Source organism: Pelophylax lessonae (assembly GCF_965119305.1).
Source record: "Pelophylax lessonae genome assembly, chromosome: 1".
Lineage (NCBI taxonomy): Eukaryota > Metazoa > Chordata > Amphibia > Anura > Ranidae > Pelophylax > Pelophylax lessonae.
Window position 1 is genome coordinate 246,748,451 of NC_138768.1, and position 22,571 is coordinate 246,771,021.

The following is a 22,571-nucleotide window of genomic DNA, read 5'->3' on the forward strand; positions in this document are numbered from 1 at the left end:
AAGAATATGACAGTGTCTAGGACTACTATCTGCATTGCAACAACTGTCCTTCCCTTCTATGTGATCAAATGGGAAATTGTGCTTGAAACTCACACCTCAGAGGAAGATTTGGCTAGAATGTGGTTGATTGCGGCTAAAAGTTCCTCTAATGTGCTGGCTGTGGAAGCAAACTACAAGGTCCTCCTGTGCTGGTACCTTGTTCCTTTGAGGCTATAGTATGCAATACCAACCCACTCTCCTCCAGGCAGGGGTGTCTTTCAATCCCATATGTGAGACTATCCTAAAGTGTATAGATTCTGTATTTGAGTTTACCAAATGCTGTGAACAAGCCTACATCACCAGACTGAAGAATGCACTCAATTTAGGCTAGTTATGCACATTCACCCAGCAGCAAAGAGAGTCATAGCACATGCTTAGAATGCTGTAACCATCCATTTTGCTGAAGCCAAGCACTAAGTTTCCCAAGTGATGATATTTGAAAAATGTACCGGCCACCAAAATGACAAGCTGGCTACGTTTTGTAAGATCCGCTTGGTGTTGAGAACTTCCGCTCTTTCTATCCCCCTTTCCTACTCTCTTTTTCCACTAGTACTTCCTTCCATCCCTTATCTCTTCTTCCAGCTCCCACTCCTTCCCCTCCCCCTTTTATCCCCTTTTTCATATTAAGATTTTGTCCAGGGTAAGGGGTGATTCTTCACACCATTGGAGGAGCAGTATTCTGACCCTTTTCAGCTGGTCTTGGTCCCTATAACATAATCTCTTTTTTTTTTATTTTGTTATGTTGCCTCCCAGAACATGAGGCATACCTCTCATCTGTGGAATGTTTGATCTTACATTTCTTACACATTTAATACCCTGGTCTATTTCTATTTGGATTATGTATTGCCTTGTTATGTCAGTTTAATGTTACATTGGCTTATATAAGAATGTTGATTTCTCTTTTACTTTGTATTGTTCAGCTTGTTGAACTCAATACTGAAAATAATTAAAAAATTATATTGAACAGAAAATGTGTGTATACATTCTCCTTCCAGCTAATAAAACACCCAAAAAAAAGTTTAAAACTCAAGACAATTGCAATTGCAAAGAGACAGCCAGGCATAGGCAGCCAATGTATCTCTCTCAGTACTGGTTCCCATACGTCATTCCCTCTATATACCTGTGTAAAAATCTGGTTGGTTACAGTCCAATAAGTGCAACATGCATTTTACCAAAAGAGAATTTCAATACTTTATTACATATCTATACAAAGATTAAGTGCCGGTTCACACTAGTACGACTTGTCAGGCGACTTGGTCAGCCTGACAAGTCGCGCACCGTCGCAGTCCATTGTGTGGTACAGGAACGGTTCTAATAGGAGCGACACAAGTCGCTCTGATTTGGAAAAAGGTTCCTGTACTACTTTGGGGTGACCTGGAGCGACTTGCATAGACATTCATTTTATGAAGTCCGTGCAAGTCGCGCCGAAGTCGCGGTGCACGCGACTTCACAGGTCACCCCCGAAGTCGTGCCGCTTCAGTGTGAACCGGCACTTAGGGGGAAATAAAAAGTTGTTGTTTTTTCTAACTGTTTTATGTTCAAGGGCCTGTGTAGAATACATTGCTTCCTGGCTCATTCAGCTTGCATTTTACATTACAAGTACACAGGCCTCTAACATTTCAGCAATTTGCACATAACTGTGTGCTTACAACTTATTCTTTACTTTTCTATAATTGTGTTTCAACAGTAAATTTAGCTTTTTGGTTAGAGCTTCTCATTAAAATACAACAGCAACACACACTTGTCAACCAAATTGTCTTTAAAATTCCTAATTTTAAATTGTGCATACATTACCCTGTTACTCTCTGCAACTCTCTGTGCTGCTTCTCTTGCCATTGCTTTGGCCATTGTATTTGATATGGGTGCACCTTGTGGTTGCGGTAGAATTCTTTGTGGGGAAGGTGACCTTCTACCATGATCTGAACTGTGAAAATTTGATGTTGGAGGTTCCAAGGTATGTCCATGCATTGAGGATACTGAATGATGGTGTTCCCAAGATTCATCCACTTTCCCGTGAGGACATATATGTTCATCTTTGGTATCTGGTACACCAGCACTTGATAATGGCTTGCATTTGGGCATAGTCCTTGTGTGTTGTTGAAGTGTTGGAGGCACCAGTAGTTCAGGTGGAATATAAGCAATATGGGAGTCATCAGATTCCCCTTGTGTTGACAAGGTTCTCACTGTAACTTCCTTGGCATCTAGATTAAGTAATTTTAGGAGATCCACCACAATGTTTTCTGCAGCAGGGAATACCACTTCTGCCACCTGCATTTTCACATACAAAACAAAAGAAGTAGACTGAGAAACAGTAAATTGTTTTTGACTACCTACTATTGTATCTGCTATCACCCTCTTCTCGTTATTTGTAGAAATGGTCATACAATTACAAAACAGTAGACAGTAGACAAGCACCCCAATACACTGGTGGTCAGTGGAAGAATGCTCCTTAATTTGGTGGTCAGTGGAGAAGGGCCTAATCATATTGGTAGTCAATGGAAAAAAAAAAACCTCCTTACATTGGTGGTTAGTGGGAGGAAACAATAGCTTATAGATGGCTGAAACGTCTAGATAGCTTTAAAGATAGCTATTTTTTCTAGAAAGTAGAAATTGTTCATTGCTCGAGGAACTCCTAGAAAGTACTGGAAGAATGCTGGCGGAGAAAGGCAGAAAGTACAGAGCAAAATAAGCAAATAATTTGCCATGAGGTACAACCATTGTAGTCTACAAGACTAACCTCAACAGGATTGGCTTTTTTCTCAATAATTATTATGCTAATTAAAAATATCACTCTGGATGCAGCTTTACTAAACACCCTGTCTGCTTTCACACATGTTGCTCCACAAATCAAAAATGCTTCTACGAGGCTAAAAAAGTGTCAAAACTATCAGGTTCTTCTAATTAATGCTATGGCAGCAGTGATTTAAACCATATGATTTGTTCTGTGTTGATCTTATCTGGTCTTCAACACTTTCTTCTGGCTTCATGTATGAAAGATTTGCTTTAAAATGTTTTGTAAATATAAACTATGGGATGAGCAAATTGGTCCAGAGATGGCCCAAGAATTCAGATCTGCATACATCATATAATATGGTTGTATAGGATCATTGCATCACTGACATATAGAATATAAAACTTGATTAATGCATCTCTGACAGTTTTGATTTCCTGCACTTTCTGTTGTATAAATGATACAAAAAAAAAAAAAAAAGAACTATTTATAGGAATACTCTAAATTCAGCACATGTAATGGATTTCTAGAATCTGAATCTGGCTGTATTACTGCTTCACATATAGATAAAGTTCGTGTCAAAAATCACTGTGTTACTTGTATGGATCAGGTTCAAGTTGGAAATTTTAAATACATCTTTGATTAAAGGACCTACCTGTTATCAGCATTTATTACTTATATCAGTTTCTTATATACACTTAACAAAGGCAAAGGTTGAATAGAGACTATAACACTGGCCATTTAAGACAAATGCTTTAAACAAACTATCACTCAATGACATTTACCGGTTCTGTCTTGCCCACATTGTTCTGCCTATACATGCAATGTCTTGTAATACATGAAAGCAAAACTGTAATAGCAAAGATTTATGTTTTCTTTACAAAGCAGCCTACCTTTTGTCCCCTTGCATATACAGAAAATCCAGTGACATTGGCTCCATTGGAGGTTCCTGTTGGTGACAGCACCGGTGGTCTCCATGTAACTAGCAGCGTAACTGGTGTAGGCCCAGGATGCACAGAAACATCTTCAGGTGCAACAGGGGGACCTGCCATTAAATGGAACATCTTTTACTGCAATAAAAAGGGGCATAGCACTGCAAGAATGTAGGGCCACACATATTTAAGGCTAGGCCCACCAAAAACGAATCCACTAAATAGCCAAATGTTTGTGGAATCTAGACCATCACACCTATTTTAGCTTGTTGGAAATCCATTCCAAATCAATCTGAAACATGGGCACTCTCCTCAGAAGGCTTTCCACAATAATCTGGAGTGTGTCTGTGGGAATAGGTGTTCAGTCGGCCAAAAGAGCATCTGTGAAGTCAGGTATATATGTTTGACAAAAAGACTTGGCTCACAATCAGCATTCCAGTACATCCCAGAGGTGTTGAGTGGGGGTTAGGTCAGGGTTGTGTAGGTCACCTGTTTTCCTTTAAAGTCATCAAACCATTTCTTTATGAACCTGCTCTGGTATATCTGAACTCAATACAGAGGATGTTCACATACCTTTGGCCAAGATAATGTACATCACCTCTTGTTTAAGATAGAGAACACAATGAGACAATCCTGATGCGTGATATCTATGCTTAACAATTAAAAACAAACTCCAGCAAACTAAACACATAGCTGAAATACACATACAGTATGTTAACATCTTAAGCTGGCTATACACTAATAGATTTTCATATGAAAATGTGTTAACAATTCTCAGTACACTCAACACCTTGAAGAATGTTGTTCAAAAGCAGTTCGAAATTTTGTTTGTTTTTAACATTCGATTTTGGAGCGATTAAACTAACAAAAGCCACACACAATGTAAAAAATCTGTTAATTTGAGAAAAATATTCTATCCTGCTCCTTCAAATTTTTTCATTACTGAAATAAAAAAAAAAAAAAATGTCAATTGAACCTCACTAATCAGTAGAAAAATAATTTAACATTTTTAGAACAAAATTCTACTAGGGTATACCCAACTTTACTACCAACTGTATATCTGATCAAACAGTTTTTTGATCCAGAATTTATTACATTTCTCTGCAGACTACACTGTAGTCTGATTTATGGGTCTGGCACCCATCCCCAGATTTAGACAGGACAACTCATCTTTAAAATCATCGACATTCTTTCTCTTCCCTTCAGGAAGCCTAAGTGTTAGGTGGACAATACTCAAAGTTATAGTCAGATTGCTGTACACTGTTTTCCCTTCATCTCCCAATCTACGTGCTATCGTGTAGGAGTTTATAGTTAAAATTATATCAATGTAGATTCAGGTACTGCTTCCATCTGGTAGGAAAATACATGAGAGAGAACTTGCAAACGGATTCCCTGAGAAATACATTAATGTGTTGCTTCTGATAAATGGTTTATAGCAGTGCATATGGATGTTCAATAACCTAGCTTGTGGTACATCAAAGACAAAGACAGAGTTTCCCGATATGAAACCTAGCAGTAAAAATTGTTACCAATCTGATACATAAAACTTTCCTGCATGCTGGCAGCAGCAAATAGGTTATATAGTTCATTTTGATTGTGCTAGTATTTTAGTTAATCAAAGCTAAGATGTTCCCAGCAAATGATTTAATGACTTAATGTAACATAAAATAAATAGAAAAATTTGCAAGAAAAGAATCAATTATACTGACTAGCTGTGCCAATTAATCAGTCTGAGACTTGGAACTGTCATGAATTATCCTTGCCATATGATTCAGAGTTTGGGATGAGTCTAGACATTAACCCAGATGAGCAAACAAATGCATACACAGGGCAGCTATATAATCTAGCACTTTGAAAGCAAAACATAAGTACTGATGTTTATTCCACTTTGAAGGAGACAGCACTATGCAATAAACAAAAAATTATAGCAAAACTATCTAAGTATTATCAAGTTGAAAACATTGAGCTGTATGAGTCTGGTTAAAAAAGGAACACAGCTATCTGGAACAAATACATGTAAACACAACTCCAGTTTATATTTTGGCAACCAGGCAAATGTATTTGCCAGTTAATCAGTCCATCATTCCACTGCAGGCTTTTAAACATAAGTTGAAGCAGCGTGTTCTGCATTAACCAATTCTCCTCTGGTACCTATGATTTTGAAATGGCCATTTGTTCTATTTATTCCTTGTTCTCTTTCAATTTTGAAGATAGAACATCGAACACATTTTATAATATAATAGTATTGTTATAATTATTATTATTATATTTATTGTTAACATTTTATTTTACAATACACGTTACGGTTCCCTATTAACTAAATAAAACAATATCACAAAAAATATATATCTCAGGTTAGCTCCACAAAGGGCAATATTAAAAAGTGTAATTTTATTTCCTCTTAAAAACTAGAAATAGGATTCAGGTTGAACAGGAGTTTAAACCAAACCCAGTCTGTTTGCTGTAAAACCCACAAAACTGCCCATATTTGGCCAGTTTGCCCGCCTTAACCTCCAGCTGATATATCCAGCAAGGATCCTGGGTGATGTAATTGATCAAATATGTTCATAGCCATATTGTAATAGCATATCCTAGCTGGCCAGTTCACATGCAGAAGTCGGTGGGGATCTGTAGTTTGTGATGTAGTTTTGTGATATTGGCAGCTGCAGATCTTTGTGTGCAGCGAGTCATCACGGCGGCAAGTCAATAAGGTCAGAAGTCGCTTACCACAATTTATGCGGATATACATTGCTGGATAATGTAATTGACATCTAATTTACATCATGGGGAATTATTTGTTTTTTTAATAAAGAACTTTTTCCCATTGTGGGTGTTTTTAAATACTATTTAGATTTTTATGTGAATGAGTAAGGTGAACTATGTACTTTACTGATTCACTTGGGAGGTGCATATTCACTTAATCTAAAAGGGGCTTACAAATTTTAATAAAATCACAGACTCCCACATTTAATTTGGTAAAAAAAGGATTTTGTAATGAGGGCCCGGTCCCAATCAATATGGAGCCAAGTTGGCCTGCATAGGGGGAAGGCTTGACTGCCCCCCTCCGCCTTGCAAGGTAACCTCCTAATTTTCTAGGCATGTAGCCTGGTGTAGTTCAGAATTGAGGGATTGCATGCCTTTATGTATTTTTAGGGAGACCCAATGCCTTGTTTTTTGTTTTAACGGAAAGTAAACTGTGTTTACAAAAAAAGTGGGGTTAAAAACAATGTCATAAACCCCATGTAAGCAGACAGCTCACGGAGCTTTTCTAGAGCAACAGGTGGTGGAGAAAAACACTGGGAAGGTGAAAAGGTGGGTTAGGGGAGCAAAAAAGCTGCCTCTAAATACACATACATTTACAATGAATAAAAAAAAAAAAATAAAGATTAACCACTTATGGGCCAAGCCTATTTCTGGCATGTTGTTTACAAGTTAAAAATCAGTATTTTTTGCTAGAAAATTACTTAGAACCCCCAAACATTATATATATATATATATATATATATATATATATATATATTTTTTATAAAGAATATGGAGAACAAAAGGGCGGTCGTTGCAATATTTTATGTCACACGATATTTGTGTAGTGGTCTTTTAAATGCAATTTTGTTGGAAAAAATACACTTCACTAAATACTGTACTTAAAAAAAAAAAAAAAAAAAAAAACAGAAAAAGTTAACCCTACTTTTTTGTATATTGTAAAAGATAATGTCACGCCGAGTAAAAAGATACCTAACATGTTATGGTTTAAAATTGCGCACATTCATGGAATGGTGACGAACTACGGTACTTTAAAATCTCCATAGGCGATGCTTTAAACATTTTAATGGTTACCAGTTTAGAGTTACAGAGGAGGTCTTTTGATAAAATTATTTCTCTCACTCTGACAATTGTGGCAATACCTCACATGTGTGATTTGAACACCGTTTACATATGCGTTTTCTTTGGTGTCCTATTTATTTTATTTTTTATATTTTTCACTGTTCCTTTTAAAAAAATAAATAAATCTGCTCACTTTTATTGCTGTCACAAAGAATGTAAACATCCCTTGTGACAGTAATAGGCAGTGACAGGTACTTTTTAAGGAGGGATCTGGGGTCCAAAATTACATTGGAGAGAGTTTACAGAGTGTGAATAGGCTGATTACAGAATTTGTGTGTGGAAGATAAGATTATTAAAAGTGATTGGAAAGTATTGATGTATTACAAAACATGACCCATGTGGTGGAGGGTTCAGGCTTAATTGCAGCCATAACTTATTGCATACTATATCATAATGGCATACATTTAGGTATGTAGGAAAACCTTGTTAAGATAATACTTCAACTACAGTGATTTACTGTACTGCTGAATCTTAGTACTTTATTAATATATATATATAGATAACATAGTGTGCACAATAATCTGTGTTTTGTGAAAGTGTAAAAGAAGAAACAAATGAAATATTGATTGCAGCTTACTAGTCCTTTCTATGTGGTGTCTTCATTAGTTTTGGTTTTTAATCCTTTTTCTATAGAGGAGTCTAAAAAAAAGAAAACAAAAGAAGCTACCAAATCTAAGGACCAGTGAGCTGCAGAATATTCAATTTTACTTTAAATTTAATTTGAGTTCAGTTTGTACTTTCCTTTTATTCCTCCAAACAAGTCAACATAAATGCTTGTTAAAGTCATGACAAATACAAGTAAATACATGGAAGAACATAAAAAAAAAATTATGCACATAAATTTGCCCAGTAGACGTGCATGTTCATTTCATTCTGTGCGAATGGGGCAAAAATTATTTTTACTATTTCCTATGCTAGTTGAATGGTTTTGATTGATTTAAACCAAAAAATACTGCATAGCCCGCATCAGATGGTACTAAGTATCACAGGAATTTCCTCATTGCCATTCCCCTTGTGCCTCCAAAGATGGCACCTGAGGGCAGTCTTTCAACTGACTTTATGCTCAACATGGCCCTGTTTAACAGTACTGTATATATATAACTTGAAAGCATACAAATACAGTTCCTTGAAAAAGTATTCATAACCCTTTAAGATTTCCAAATTTTGTCATGTTACAACCAAAAACGTACGGTAAATGTATTTTATTGGGATTCTATGTGATAGACCAAGTGGCACATAATTGTGAAGTGGAAGGAAAATGATAAATGTTTTTCAAAATCTTTTAGAAACAAATATTTGAAAAGTGTGGCACCCATTTATATTCAGCCCCCCTGAATCAATACTTTGAACAACCGTTCACTGCAATTACAGCTGCAAGTCTTTTGGGTATGTCTCTACTATCTTTGCACATCTAGAGAGTGACATTTTTGCCCATTCTTCTTTTCAATATAGCTCATGCTCTGTCAGATTGAATGGAGAGCATCTGTGAACAGCAATTTTCAAGTCTTGCCACAGATTCTCAATTGGATTTAGGTCTTGACTTTGACTGGGCCATTCTAACACATGAATATGCTTCGATCTAAACCATTCCATTATAGCTCTGGCTGTATGTTTAAGGTTGTTGTCCTGCTAGAAGGTGAAGCTCTGCCCCAGTCTCAAGTCTTTTGCAGACTCTAACAGGTTTTATTCTAAGACTGCCCTGTATTTGGCTCAATTCATCACTCTGACCATCTTCCCTGTCCCTGCTGAAGAAAAGCATCTCCACAACATAAAGCTGCCACCACCATTTTTCATGGTGGGGATGGTGTGTTCAGGGTGATGTGCAGTGTTAGTTTCCCGCCACACGTAGCACTTTCCTTTTAGGCCAAAAAGTTCAGTTTTGGTCTCATCTAAATCCACTTTTTTCCACATGTTGGCTGTGTCCTCCCCATGGCTTTGCGCAAACTGCAAACAGGACTTCTTATGGCTTTTTTTCAACAATGGCTTTCTTCTTGCCACTCTTCCATACAGGCCAGATTTGTGGAGTGTATGACTAATAGTTGTCCTGTTGTCCCATATTCTCTCACCTGAACTGTGGATCTCTGCAGCTCCTCCAAAGCTACCATAGACCTCTTGGCGGCTTCTCTCATTATTGCTCTCCTTGCCCGGCCTGTCAGTTTAGGTGGCCATGTCTTGATAGGTTTTCAGTTGTGCCATACTCTTTCCATTTTCAGATGATGGATTGAGCAGTGCTCCATGAGATGTTCAAACCCTGCTTTAAACTTTCCCACAACTTTATCCCGGACCTGTCTGTTGTGTTCCTTGGCCTTCATTACACTGTTTGTTCACTAAGATTCTCTAACAAACCTCTGAGGGCTTCATAAAACAGCTGTATTTATACAGAGATAAAATTACACACACATGGATTCTATTTACTAATCAGGAGACTTCTGAAGGCAATTGGTTCCACTAAATTTTAGTTAGGGGTGTCAGAGTAAAGGGGGCTGAATACAAATGCATGCCAAACTTTTCACGTATTTATTTGTAGAAAATGCTGAAAACCATTTATCATTTTTCTTCCACTTCACGATTATGTGCCACTTTGTGTTGGTCTACAACATAAAATCCCAATAAAATAAATTTATGTTTTTGGTTGTAACATGACAAAATGTGGAAAATGTCAAGGGGTATGAATACATTTTCAAGGCACTGTATGTATTGAAAATTTCAATAAGCTAGTACATTATACTTTACAACTTTATGTGAAGATCTTCTACTGAAAATCCTCACGTTTTCATGTGAGAGCTGCTTTCAACTGCTCAGAAACTGACATTTTTGTCCTAATCATTTTCTGAATAACTAATGCGTTATTGAATAAGTTTAGGTTGTGGCATCTGTCAGTGTTCTTGTATGAAACACAGAGGCGGCTCTCTAATTAGGCAAATTTGGCGGTCGCCGAAGGCCTCGCACTCACAGGGGCCTCGCGGCCGCCTAATATGCCTAGTTACAGAGCGCCTCTGAGGCTGGCAGCAGGGATCTCCCTGCCATCACATCAGTACAGTCCTGACTCCGAGTCCCGGCCAGTCTGTAAGCAGGAGAATCTGCTACGATTCGGGGCTGTGATCAGGAGCAGCTCACCGCGGAATGGGAGCTCACTGACATCTCCTGATCACAGCCAAATACTGGAGCCGCATCGCTGACACTTCTCCCTCACAGACCACAGACGAGGGAGGAGAAAGAGCTGCTTCTGCTCCTCCTCCCAACCTCTCCACCTGTGCTTGCCCCGCCCACACTCCCCGACAGTTTTCATCTCAGAAGATGAGGTATGGGCGGGAAGAATTTGCAGACCAGGAACAAGAAGAGGAAAGATGGTGCCTGAATCCTGATCCCTCCATCCATCCCTTCCAGTGAGTACTCTGATCTAAGGGGCACCCTTCCTCCATCTCTTTCCATTCCTTTCTTTCTCCCTCCCCTCCTTTCTTTCTTTTCTGTCTGTCCCCCTGTCTGTCCATCTGTCTGTCTGTCTGTCCATCTGTCTGTCTGTCCATCCGTCTGTCCGTCAGTCTGTCCCCCTGTCTGTCCAACCGTCTGTCCGTCAGTCTGTCCCCCTGTCTGTCTGTCTGTCTGTCCCCGTCTGTCCATCCATCTGTCCCCCTGTCTGTCCGTCCATCTGTCCCCCTGTCTGTCCGTCCATCTGTCCCCCTGTCTGTCTGTCCGTCTGTCCCCCTGTCTATCCGTCCGTCTGTCCCCCTGTCTGTCCGTCCGTCTGTCCCCCTGTCTGTCCGTCCGTCTGTCCATCCGTTTGTCCCCCTGTCTGTCCATCCATCTGTCCCCCTGTCTGTCCGTCCGTCTGTCTCCCTATCTGTCCATCTGTCTGTCTGTCTGTCCCCCATCTGTCCGTCTGTCTGTCCCCCATCTGTCCGTCTGTCTGTCCCCGTCTGTCCATCCATCTGTCCCCCTGTCTGTCCGTCCATCTGTCCCCCTGTCTGTCCGTCCATCTGTCCCCCTGTCTGTCTGTCCGTCTGTCCCCCTGTCTGTCCGTCCGTCTGTCCCCCTGTCTGTCTATCCGTCTATCCGTCAGTCTGTCCGTCTGTCTGTCCCCGTCTGTCCATCCATCTGTCCCCCCGTCTGTCCATCAATCTGTCCCCCCGTCTGTCCGTCCGTCTGTCCCCCTGTCTGTCTGTCCGTCTGTCCCCCCATCTGTCTGTCCGTCTGTCCCCCCGTCTGTCCGTCCGTCTGTCCCCCCGTCTGTCCGTCCGTCTGTCCCTCTGTCTGTCCGTCCGTCTGTCCCCCTGTCCCCCCGTCCGTCTGTCCCTCTGTCCCCCCGTCCGTCTGTCCCCCCGTCCCCCCGTCCGTCTGTCCCCCCGTCCGTCCGTCTGTCTGTCCCCCTGTCTGTCCGTCTATCTGTCCCCCTGTCTGTCCGTCTGTCCCCCTGTCTGTCCATCTGCTGCCCTGTCTGTCCGTCTGTCGCCCTGTCTGTCCGTCTGCTGCCCTGTCTGTCCGTCCGTCGCCCTGTCTGTCCGCCCGTCCCCCTGTCTGTCCATCAATCTGTCCCCCCGTCTGTCCCTCCGTCTGTCCCCCCGTCTGTCCCCCCGTCTGTCCGTCCGTCTGTCCCCCCGTCTGTCCCTCTGTCTGTCCGTCTGTCTGTCCGTCCGTCTGTCCCTCTGTCTGTCCGTCCGTCTGTCCCTCTGTCCCCCCGTCCGTCTGTCCCCCCTCCGTCTGTCCCCCGTCCGTCCGTCTGTCTGTCCCCCTGTCTGTCCGTCTGTCTGTCCCCCTGTCTGTCCGTCTGTCTGTCCCCCTGTTTGTCCGTCTGCCGCCCTGTCTGTCCGTCTGTCGCCCTGTCTGTCCGTCTGTCGCCCTGTCTGTCTGTCTGTCGCCCTGTCTGTCCGTCCGTCCCCCTGTCTGTCCGTCCGTCTGTCCCCCTGTCTGTCCGTCCGTCTGTCCCCCTGTCTGTCCGTCCGTCCCCCTGTCTGTCCGTTCGTCTGTCCCCCTGTCCGTCCGTCCGTCTGTCCCCCTGTCCGTCCGTCCGTCTGTCCCCCTGTCCGTCTGTCCCCCTGACTGTCCGTCCGTCTGTCCCCCTGTTCGTCTGTCCCCCTGTCTGTCCGTCTGTCGCCCTGTCTGTCCGTCCGTCTGTCCCCCTGTCTGTCCGTCCCCCTGTCTGTCCGTCCCCCTGTCTGTCCGTCCGTCTGTCCCCCTGTCTGTCCGTCCCCCTGTCTGTTCGTCCGTCCTCCCGTCCGTCCTCCCGTCCGTCCGTCTGTCCGTCCGTCTGTCCCCCTGTCTGTCCGTCCCCCTGCCTGTCCGTCCGTCCCCCTGTCTGTCCGTCCGTCTGTCCCCCTGTCCGTCCATCCGTCTTTCCCCCTGACTGTCCGTCCGTCTGTCCCCCTGACTGTCTGTCCGTCTGTCCCCCTGTCTGTCTGTCCGTCTGTCCCCCTGTCCGTCTGTCTGTCCCCCTGTCCGTCTGTCCCCCTGTCTGTCCATCTGTCCCCCTGTCCATCCGTCCATCTGTCCCCCTGACTGTCCGTCCGTCTGTCCCCCTGTCTGTCCGTCTGTCCCCCTGTCCGTCCGTCCGTCTGTCCCCCTGACTGTCCGTCCGTCTGTCCCCCTGACTGTCCGTCCGTCTGTCCCCCTGTCTGTCCATCCGTCTGTCCCCCTGTCCGTCCCCCTGTCTGTCCGTCCCCCTGTCTGTCTGTCCCCGTCTGTCCCCCTGTCTGCCTGTCTGTCCCTCTGTCTGTGCGTCCCCCTGTCTGTCTGTCTGTCTGTCTGTCTTTCCCCCTCATACAAGCACAAATCCTTCTTTTTTTTTATTACTATACAGACCAGGATTCCTCAGTTTCACTCTAGTTCTCCTCTACCCATCCCTCATCATCTACCCAATCCCCCCTTTTACCCCCTCCTCCTTCTCCCCTACCCCATGGTTCCCAGTCCCATCCCTCTCCTATTCATCCCATGTGATTTCCACAGTACACATCCCACCCACACAAGCAGCAGTAATTAGATGCTCGGCCTTGGGGGTTCTTCCTTAACCTCTGCGAAGGGGGTGAGTGGGGCCTCATGTCTAAATTCTGCCTAAGGCCTAACAAAGCCTAGAGCTGATGAAACTATAGGATAGAGGTCAACTGTGTGTAGAGAAAAAAAAACATCCCTAAACTCCCATCTTTGTTATCTTTGTTTCTTACAAAAATAGTTCACCCTATGATGTTATCCAAGTTATACAGAATTAAAAAAACCAAACGATTACAGTAGATATGCATAGAATTAAGTAAAGGCCACTAACCTAAGGTTTGAGTAGTAAATTCTGCATATGCTTCTTTCCGTTCTCTCTGTTCCAAAGGGAGCTGCCATGGCATCTGGTGAGGCTTTGCCAGAAGTTTTACTTTGAATGTTGAATTGGACTTTAAGTTCATAAAATTATACTTATATCTGGCAGCCTTAACAATGTCAAATTCCTCATCATTTAGGAAAATGACATGGCTATAATTGCTGTTGCTTGGTAGCCAGCTGAGTTCAGCAGACATGGGAGTGATGTTGTCAACTTTAAGATGAGAAGGTGCTACGATGACATCCTTCCCAACTAACAAAGTGCACTGCAGTTCATCTGAGTTGCCTCGATCTGTAACTGTCTGGATTGATATGCGATAGGTAACTGTGGCAAGATCCAGTTTCTCAATAAGACTTTTGGTTCTACTCCCAAAGTTCAAAGTTGCACGAACTTCTTTTCCCACCAAGATATTATAACTGTGGATTGTACCCCAGCCCGGTGGCACTAGTGGTGGCTCCCAACCCACAATAACACTTTTGGCGAGTTGTTTGATAAGGGTTATTTTGCGAGGATAAGGCACAATGTCTTCTCCAATCTCATCAATGTTCACATCCATGGTCCCTGTGCCATTGTTCAGCACACTGGACTCTATGTGAATATGTGGTGTGATCTCCAGTTTGTGTTCCCCTTGAAGAAGAGGGGCAGAGTGATTGAGAAAATTTTCTTCCTGTTCACTGGCCAAAGTGCTTGACACATGAAACTCATCATTTTGTACAAAATCAACAAAATTTGAAGGTACAAGCCCTCTTTGGCCATCCAGCAGCTCTCCTGTGTAAATAAAATATACAGAGAAACAAAAAAACTCAACTAATTATAGTTTACTGGAAAAACGTTTGAATGCAAAGATGAGTATACTACTTCACCTGCTGTCTCTCAAGCAAATATATACATTATGTTATGGACTCTATGATTTGCATATCAATCACATATACTGCCATTTTAATAATCAGTTTCTATCTTTTGTGATTAGTACTGCAGTATTTGTTTATTATTTTGTTTTGGAAGCCTGTATCATTATTCCAAGTGCTAGCAGCTCTCCTCATAGCGCAGTGTCTATTTTGTTTTGACATATAAATTAGGTTATTCAAAATATTAAATAAATAAATTTACAATACTGAAAATAACATATACCATTTAGTGTAACGGGGTGATCACGGGGTGATGAGACATTGTTTCTCTATGTTTTTCTCTTTCTTTTCAAGCATTGGACCTTTTGGAGAGAGAGACCAAGTAGTAGTAGAAGTAGCTACATATTCATCTTTGCATTTGTATATATGTTTGTTAGAATCAGAAAATTATTTAATATGATTTTGTGCAGTAATAAATGTTATCTTAATTTTGGTTGAGTTGTGACATGCTGTATATTGGTACTTAAAATGTCCCATAGCTGGACCAATGTAACTAGGTAGGTAATGTATATCGACAGCCAAAACAGTGGTTGACAATTGAAATCTGGCATCGCCTCTAGCAACTGTCAGCGCCAGAGGGTTACATTACAGGTCTTCCCCTTGCCTTCTTCAGTGGGGACAGCTCCTAGAGCTGGTGGTCAGCCTATCAAGATAACTGCAACAAAGAGCACTCTTTGAGTATCGAAGACATGCTTAAGCAGAAAAGGGATCTTCAGAAAAATGTAAGTAAATGGTGAAGTTTTCCCCAGAGAGGAAAAGACATTCTTACTCCTAAAACACTAGCAAAAACAGGCATGTTGGGAGAAGAAAGGGTTATCTTGCCTCACACCTTATGTTTGTTAGTGTCCAATTCTGCTGTAAACAGCAATATAACCCAGTTGTTTCTGAATATCCTTTGTCCTTTAATTAACAACTAAAGAGGAACTTCAGTCAGACTCTAAAAGTTGTAGAAAAAATACACTCGGCATGTAAAAACCCTCTATAAGGTGATTTATCAACTTTATTAAATCTGCCAATTTTAAGTGTAAAAAGTAGTTTGTAAACACACTGACCATAAATATTATGATGGCCATTTTAACTGAGGGCAGCTGAAGCCAGCGCCCTCAGTTGTCTGGGGAAATTTCCACAGTGTACAGCAGGTTTGCACATGCGCAGTACACATCAGAGCCGGCACTTGTACAATGCACGTTGCCTCCGTATGTGGTTTGTCTGTCTCCTCCCATCTCTGCCTGTCCTTTGCCCCCTCCTCCAGCTCTTCTCCACACTCCTTCAGCTTCCTTTCACCCTCCTCTAGCTCTTCCTCACCCTTCTCCAGCTTCCCTCCACCCTCCTCCAGCTCTCCTCCCCTCACAAAAAATAAAAAAAAGACTCCTGGTATTACTGATGAAAATATCCCAGGAGTCAATAGGAGTACAGTATTGACACAATTCGCTTACAAGGGAGAAGCAGGAAGTGAGGAGGAACAATTAATAAAAAAGGCATTTGGAGCTAGAATTTTTTTCTTTTTTTTATCCATTGGTATTTAAAAAGGGGGAGAGAATACTATTGGAATGAAGTTTAAAAATAGACTGAAGAACCACTTTAAGAAATAAACATTCCATGTATGCACTACTTCAATATTAAGGTGTTTATTTACTGGAAAGTGCAAAATCCAGTGCAGCTGTGCATAGTAGCCAGTCAGCTTCTAACTTCAGCTTGTTTAATTAAGCTTTGACAAAAAAAACTGGAAGCTGATTGATTTCTATGCAGAACTGAACCAAATTTTGCAAATCTAGTAAATCAACCCCATTATTGCTTTTTGTATTTAGAAGCCATATAAATTTGGCTTTATACCACTCATTTTGTACATTATATTGAAAGATTTAACCTGTATTAAAATCCCAATTCAAAAAAAAATGTTACACTGTCGGAAATCTATATTAAACAGAATGCAATGATTTGCAAATCTCATACGCCTATATTTTATATACAGTAGAAAATATAAAACATTTCAAATGCTAAAACTGAGAAAATGTACCATTTTAAGAAAAAAGTAAGATAAAATGGTTTGAAATGAATGGCAGGAACACGTTTTAAAAAATTTGGGACATGGCTATGTTTACCATGGTGTAGCATCCCCTCTTCTTTTTACTACACTCTGTAAATGTCTGAGAACTGAAGAGACCAGTTCCTGAAGTTTTGGGAGAAGAATGTTGTCCCATTTTTGCCTGACATAGAATCTTAACTGCTTAACTCTGGTCTTCTTTGTCGTATTTTTCATTTCAAGATGTGCCAAAAATTTTCAACTGGTCAGAGGTCTGGGCAGCATGCAGGTCATTTAAGCGCTCAGACTCTTCTACTACACAGCCATGCTGTTGTCATAGCAAGACCTTCCCTGAAAAAGATGTTGTCTGAACGAGAGCATATGCTGCTCTAAAACCTATATATATATATATATATATTTCAGCATTAAAGGTGTCTTTCCAGAGGTGCAAGTTGCCCCTTCTATATGCACTAATACACCCACATACCATCAAAGATGCAGGCTTTTGGACTGAGTGATTATAATCACAAGGTTCTCTACTTTTTGGTCTAGAGGACGGGTTGCCCATGGTTGTCAAAAAGAATGTTTAATTTTGATTCGTCTGACCACAGAACATTTTTCCACTTTGCAACAGACCATTTTAAATGAGCTTTGGCCCAGAGAAGATGGAGGCGTTTCTGGATCATGTTCAGATATGGCTTTTTCTTTGCATGATAGAGCTTAACCTTGCATTTTTGGATGGCACAATGAATTAGGTTCACAGACAACGATTTTTGGAAGTATTCCTGAGTCCCTGCAGTGATCTCCATCATAGAGTCAAACCTGTTTTTAATGCAGTGCCTTCTAAGGGCCCGAAAATCACAGGCATCCAATATCGTGTTTCTGCCTTGTCCCCTGTGCACAGAGAATTGTCCAGATTTTCTGAATTTTTTGAAAATATTACGTACTGTACATGATTATATATATATATATATATATATATATATATATATATAGAAAGTCTTTGCAATTTTACATTGAGGAACATTATTGTGAAACTGTTGGATGATTTTTAAATGCAGCTTTTCACAGATTGGTGAACCTCCACCCATCTTTACTTCTGAGCCACTCTGACTCTCTTTTTATAGCGAGTCACGTTACTGACCTGTTTCCAATTAACCTAATTAGTTGCATAATGTTCTTCCAGCTCTTCCTTGTTACTACTACTTACTTTGCCAGCGTTTTCTTGCCCTGTCCCAATTTTTTTGAGACATCTTGCTGCCTTCAATTTCACATTTGCCCAATTTTTTTATGTCGATTTTTGGAATTCGGGTTTTACATAGTAACCCTGTGTCATTTCATTTGGAAAAATATACTGGAGAACTGAGCCAACACCAATTTAAAATATAAGATACTCAGTTTATTGTCCCTGATCTGCACAAACTCAGCTGAAACTGACCATATTTTGATAAAACCTTCAGATATAGTAGAAATGTGTAAGAGAAATAACTGAAATACCTTCATAAAACCCATCCTCATCCATATCTCCATATACATAGAGGTATTTTCCTGCCACCAGGGGAAGTTCTGCCTCTGGGTTTTCATTTGGTCCATCAAAGGGATTATAACTATGACAATAGGACAACAAAGTGAGAGAAAGCAGGAAATATGAATAAAAAAATAAAGTAAAAGTGGTTGCCACTTAGAATTCTGAATTATTACTAACCACATCTATGAGTAAAATGCATTAAGTTCCTTGTCAATTAATGTAGCCAAAATTATTTCCATGAATTAAAACATTTTGCAAAGATCACCTTTACTGAAGTGTGGGTTGTGAGTTATTTTACCAATGTTAAAAAAGAGAGAGTTACAACTGGGTCATTAAAATAGTTTTAAAAGTACATTTTTATATTAACATTTTAAATAGTCTTTCAGTTTAATGTGTGAAATTAAAACATAAATTGCACATTAAATTGAAATACTGCAATCAGTAATGCTAAATAAATATTGACTAATCAAAGAAATAAATAAGAGAGTTGTGACTATAGGTTACTACGGTATTTCCAAAAACTCCTTTGCAAGCAACAGAGTACCTTGTTTATATTTCTTCAGTCATATAATTTGTGTTATTATATCCCAATATTTGGGTGACAAAATCAGGATGCACATGCAGATTGCACTGTGAGCAAACTTTGCATATACAGTACCTGGGGCTGAAAGTAAATTATGTGAAAGGAATTCTCTGTATAAAGACAAGTGTGTCCTTGATCATTTCATGATCTTGGTGTCAAGCAGGTTCAAATAAGTTTGTTTTTAAGGCTGTGCAGCTCCTTTAAATCCAATTAAAATTGGGTGCATGTGACTCACTCGCCTCTCAGATGAAAGTGCTGGTGCTTGGTGTTTGGCCATTTTGACACCATCACCAAGCTGCAAGTTGGGAATTAAACAGAAGTAATGCTTCCTGATTCTCAACAGCTAAAACAGGTGACGGGGAAGCCAAGGTAGGTAAGAATGTGCAGCTACTGCACATTAATGTGGACCTGTTGTTTTTCCCTGTATAAGCAAAGCACAGGCTCACTTTACTTTTTAAGCTATGTATTGGATATAGGCAGTAAGCACTGAAAATGGAAAATTCCCGATACAGTGCATCTGGAAAGTATTTACAGCATTTCACTTTTTCCACTTTTTGTTATGGTACAGCATTATTCCAAAATTCTACAAACAATATCTCATAATGACAATGTGAAAGAAGTTTGTTTGAAATATTTTCAAATTTAATAAAAATAAAAAATGAAAAAAAAATCACATGTACATAAGTATTCACAGCCTTTGCCATGATACTCAAAATTGAGCTCAGGTGCATCCTGTTTCTACTGATCATCCTTGAGATGTTTCTACAACTTGATTGGAGTCCACCTGTGGTATATTCAGTTGACTGGACATGATTTGGAAAGGCACACACCTGTCTATATAAGGTCCAACAGGTAACAGTGCATGCCAGAGCACAAACCAAGCCATGAAGTCCAAGGAACTGTCTGTAGACCTCCGAGACAGGATTGTATCGAGGCACAGATCTGGGGAAGGGTTTCCATCATCAACTTCCATCATCCATAAATGGAAGAAGTTTGGAACAACCAGAGTGGGCCACTCGGCCAAACTGAACGATCAGGGGAGAAGGGCATAGTCAGGGAGGTGACCAAGAACCCAATGGCCTCTCTGACAGAGCTCCAGCGTTTCTTTGTGGAGAGAAAAGAACCTTCCAGAAGAACAACCATCCCTGCAGCACTCCACCAATCAGGCCTGTATGGTAGAGTGGCCAGACAGAAGCCACTCCTCAGTAAAAGACACATGGCAGCCCATCTGGAGTTTGCCAAAAGACACCTGAAGGACTCTCAGACCATGAGAAACAGAAATCTCTGGTCTGGGGAAACAAAGATTGAACTCTTTGGCCTGAATGGCAAGTGTCATGTCTGGAAGAAACCAGGCACCGCTCATCACCTGGCCAATATCATCCCTACAGTGAAGCATGGTGTTAGCAGCATCATGCTGTGGGGATGTTTTTCAACTGGGAGACTAGTCAAGATCAATGGAAAGATGAATGCAGCAATGTACAGAGGCATCTTTGATGAAAACCTGCTTCAGAGTGCTGAGCACCTCAGACTGGGGCAAAGGTTCATCTTCCAGGACAATGACCCTAAGCACACAGCCAAGATCACAAAGAAGTGGTTATGGGACAACTCTGTGAATGTCCTTGAGTGGCCCACCCACAGCCCAGACTTGAATGCGATTGAACATCTCTGGAGAGATCTGAAAATAGTTGTGCCCCGACACAAAAATAGGTGTGCCAAGCTTACTGTAGCATCATACTCAAACAAACTGCTTTCATGTTGTCATTATGGGGTATTGTTTGTAGAATTTTGAAGAAAATAATGAATGTAATTAATTTTGGAATAAGGCTGTAACATAACAAAATGTGGAAAAAGTAAAGCACTGTAAATACTTTCTGGATTAAAATCTAAAAATGTTAATGTATAAAATATAAATGCTGTATAACTAGAGTTAAATACCACATGCACATTACAGTGCATACGTGTCAGGAGGTAGTAAATTGGTCATTACCTGTAACGTGCAATACAAAGATGTACTTTCCCAGAGTATCTTTGCTTTGAGGTATTCGTATTCTGTTCATTATCCATCTGGAGGAAACAGAGCACTGCTTTATTATCTAGGATTTCTAAAACGTAAGTAAAGCCAAAATGTTTTTGTTTGTTTTTCTTTATAGAGTAGGGAAGAGTTAAAACCTCTGTCAGGTTTGACAGTTTTCCCTTTGCTTCCACTTCCTGTCTTGCAGATGCCACAGGAAGTGACCAGAACCCTCTGCAAACTGAGATGGATGCCCCCTTGTAAGATTTACCCCCAGCTTTTATTTTGGTGACAACTCAAAATTTTTCTTGTTTTCTGTTCAGAGGGCAAAATTAACTAACATACCTGGAGAAGGTGAATTTACCTAGCTGTGGCACAGACAACAAAAGATGACAGGGGTTATAATCCATCTACATTTTGTTCAAAAGTTTGGACTACACGTATCTCTTAAAAAAATAACCACTGGCCTTAGTACTTTTTTGGTCATTGCCCCAAAACAAGCACGTATATCAGGCAATGTTAGTAAGTGGTAAAAGTTAGATTTAGAAGTAACGTCAAATTTACATACTTGTTCTGGCTTAATCATGCAAAATTTCGAAGCAAAAGATCAGCATGACAGCAAAATAATTCCCATTTGCAAAATGAGAAGCAATACCAGCCTACATGTTTCAGTTTGAAAAGATCCGTATACATGGAACATACAATTTATGACAATAGACAATTATTTACCTTGTAAACTAGATATAAATCACATGCCTAAAGTTAAGGTCATAAGTCTGCCTTTCCATGTCAAGAGATAACCTTGCTATTAAAACATAAAATCAAGAAGGGTTATATACAGTGTATAGTCAAAGCCGACTATGCAGCTTCTATGGTGCCCAGAGCTGTCCAGTTACACAATGATTTATGTAGGTAGCAATAGCAGTTTGCATGTAGATATAAATTTGGAACCTGCATAGGATTGCAATGAAAGCAACTGGTATTCACCTAAAGAATTGCCATTAAGATGGTGATTAAAGTCAGGGAGCCATGAACAGTTTTGTTGTGGGGCCCTATTTCACATAGTTCCAACCCTAAGTGTGTGATTCTTGTATTGTGCGTAATATAGGCTTTATGATCTACACAATAATAACTGAATATGCCTTGTGGTTAAGCAGAACAGGGAATATTACAGATGGCAAGAAAAAGTACTGAGAAATGTTAACTACAATGATTGTTTTAAATGGTATTCTTTGGCTTTTAAACTGGAAGAAAAACCTATATCCAGGAATTACCAAAGCCTTGATGTCACCAATAGGCTTCCATGGCCCAGCCGTTGACAGTGCTCGCTTCTCTCATCTGCTGCAACCGCCCACTGACTCAGAGGAGCTGAAGCTACGAGATTACGTGACCAGATCAGAGCAGAATAAAAATAGGTAAGTACACATATTCTTTTTATATAGATTAGGTAACATAGGTAGTAGGAAGGGGGGAATAGTTAGACCTATGCTTTTCTTCCACTTTAAGTAATTCTCAAATGCCAAAACATTATAGTACCGTAATGCATCAGTCTACATGTGGCACCCAAGTTATATGCGCCCGGCTGCTCTTTGAGGATAATGCTGTCCCATCAGCCTCACATGTACACTATACA

At 40.7% G+C, this 22,571-nt stretch overlaps 1 protein-coding gene across 16 annotated transcripts in view; it reads right to left on the bottom strand.

Annotated features, from left to right (window-relative positions):
- Window positions 1-22,571, bottom strand: part of RIMBP2 (RIMS binding protein 2) — an 855,912-nt gene that overhangs the window by 121,235 nt on the left and 712,106 nt on the right. For all 16 annotated transcript variants that reach the window (XM_082266906.1, XM_082266905.1, XM_082266904.1 and 13 more), the window contains 5 exons: window positions 20,915-20,991; window positions 18,314-18,423; window positions 13,841-14,653; window positions 3,664-3,815; window positions 1,834-2,307 (listed from right to left, as the gene is read on the bottom strand). In XM_082266906.1, coding sequence (XP_082123032.1) covers window positions 1,834-2,307; window positions 3,664-3,815; window positions 13,841-14,653; window positions 18,314-18,423; window positions 20,915-20,991 — 1,626 coding nt within the window. The remainder of the gene's footprint in view (window positions 1-1,833; window positions 2,308-3,663; window positions 3,816-13,840; window positions 14,654-18,313; window positions 18,424-20,914; window positions 20,992-22,571) is intronic.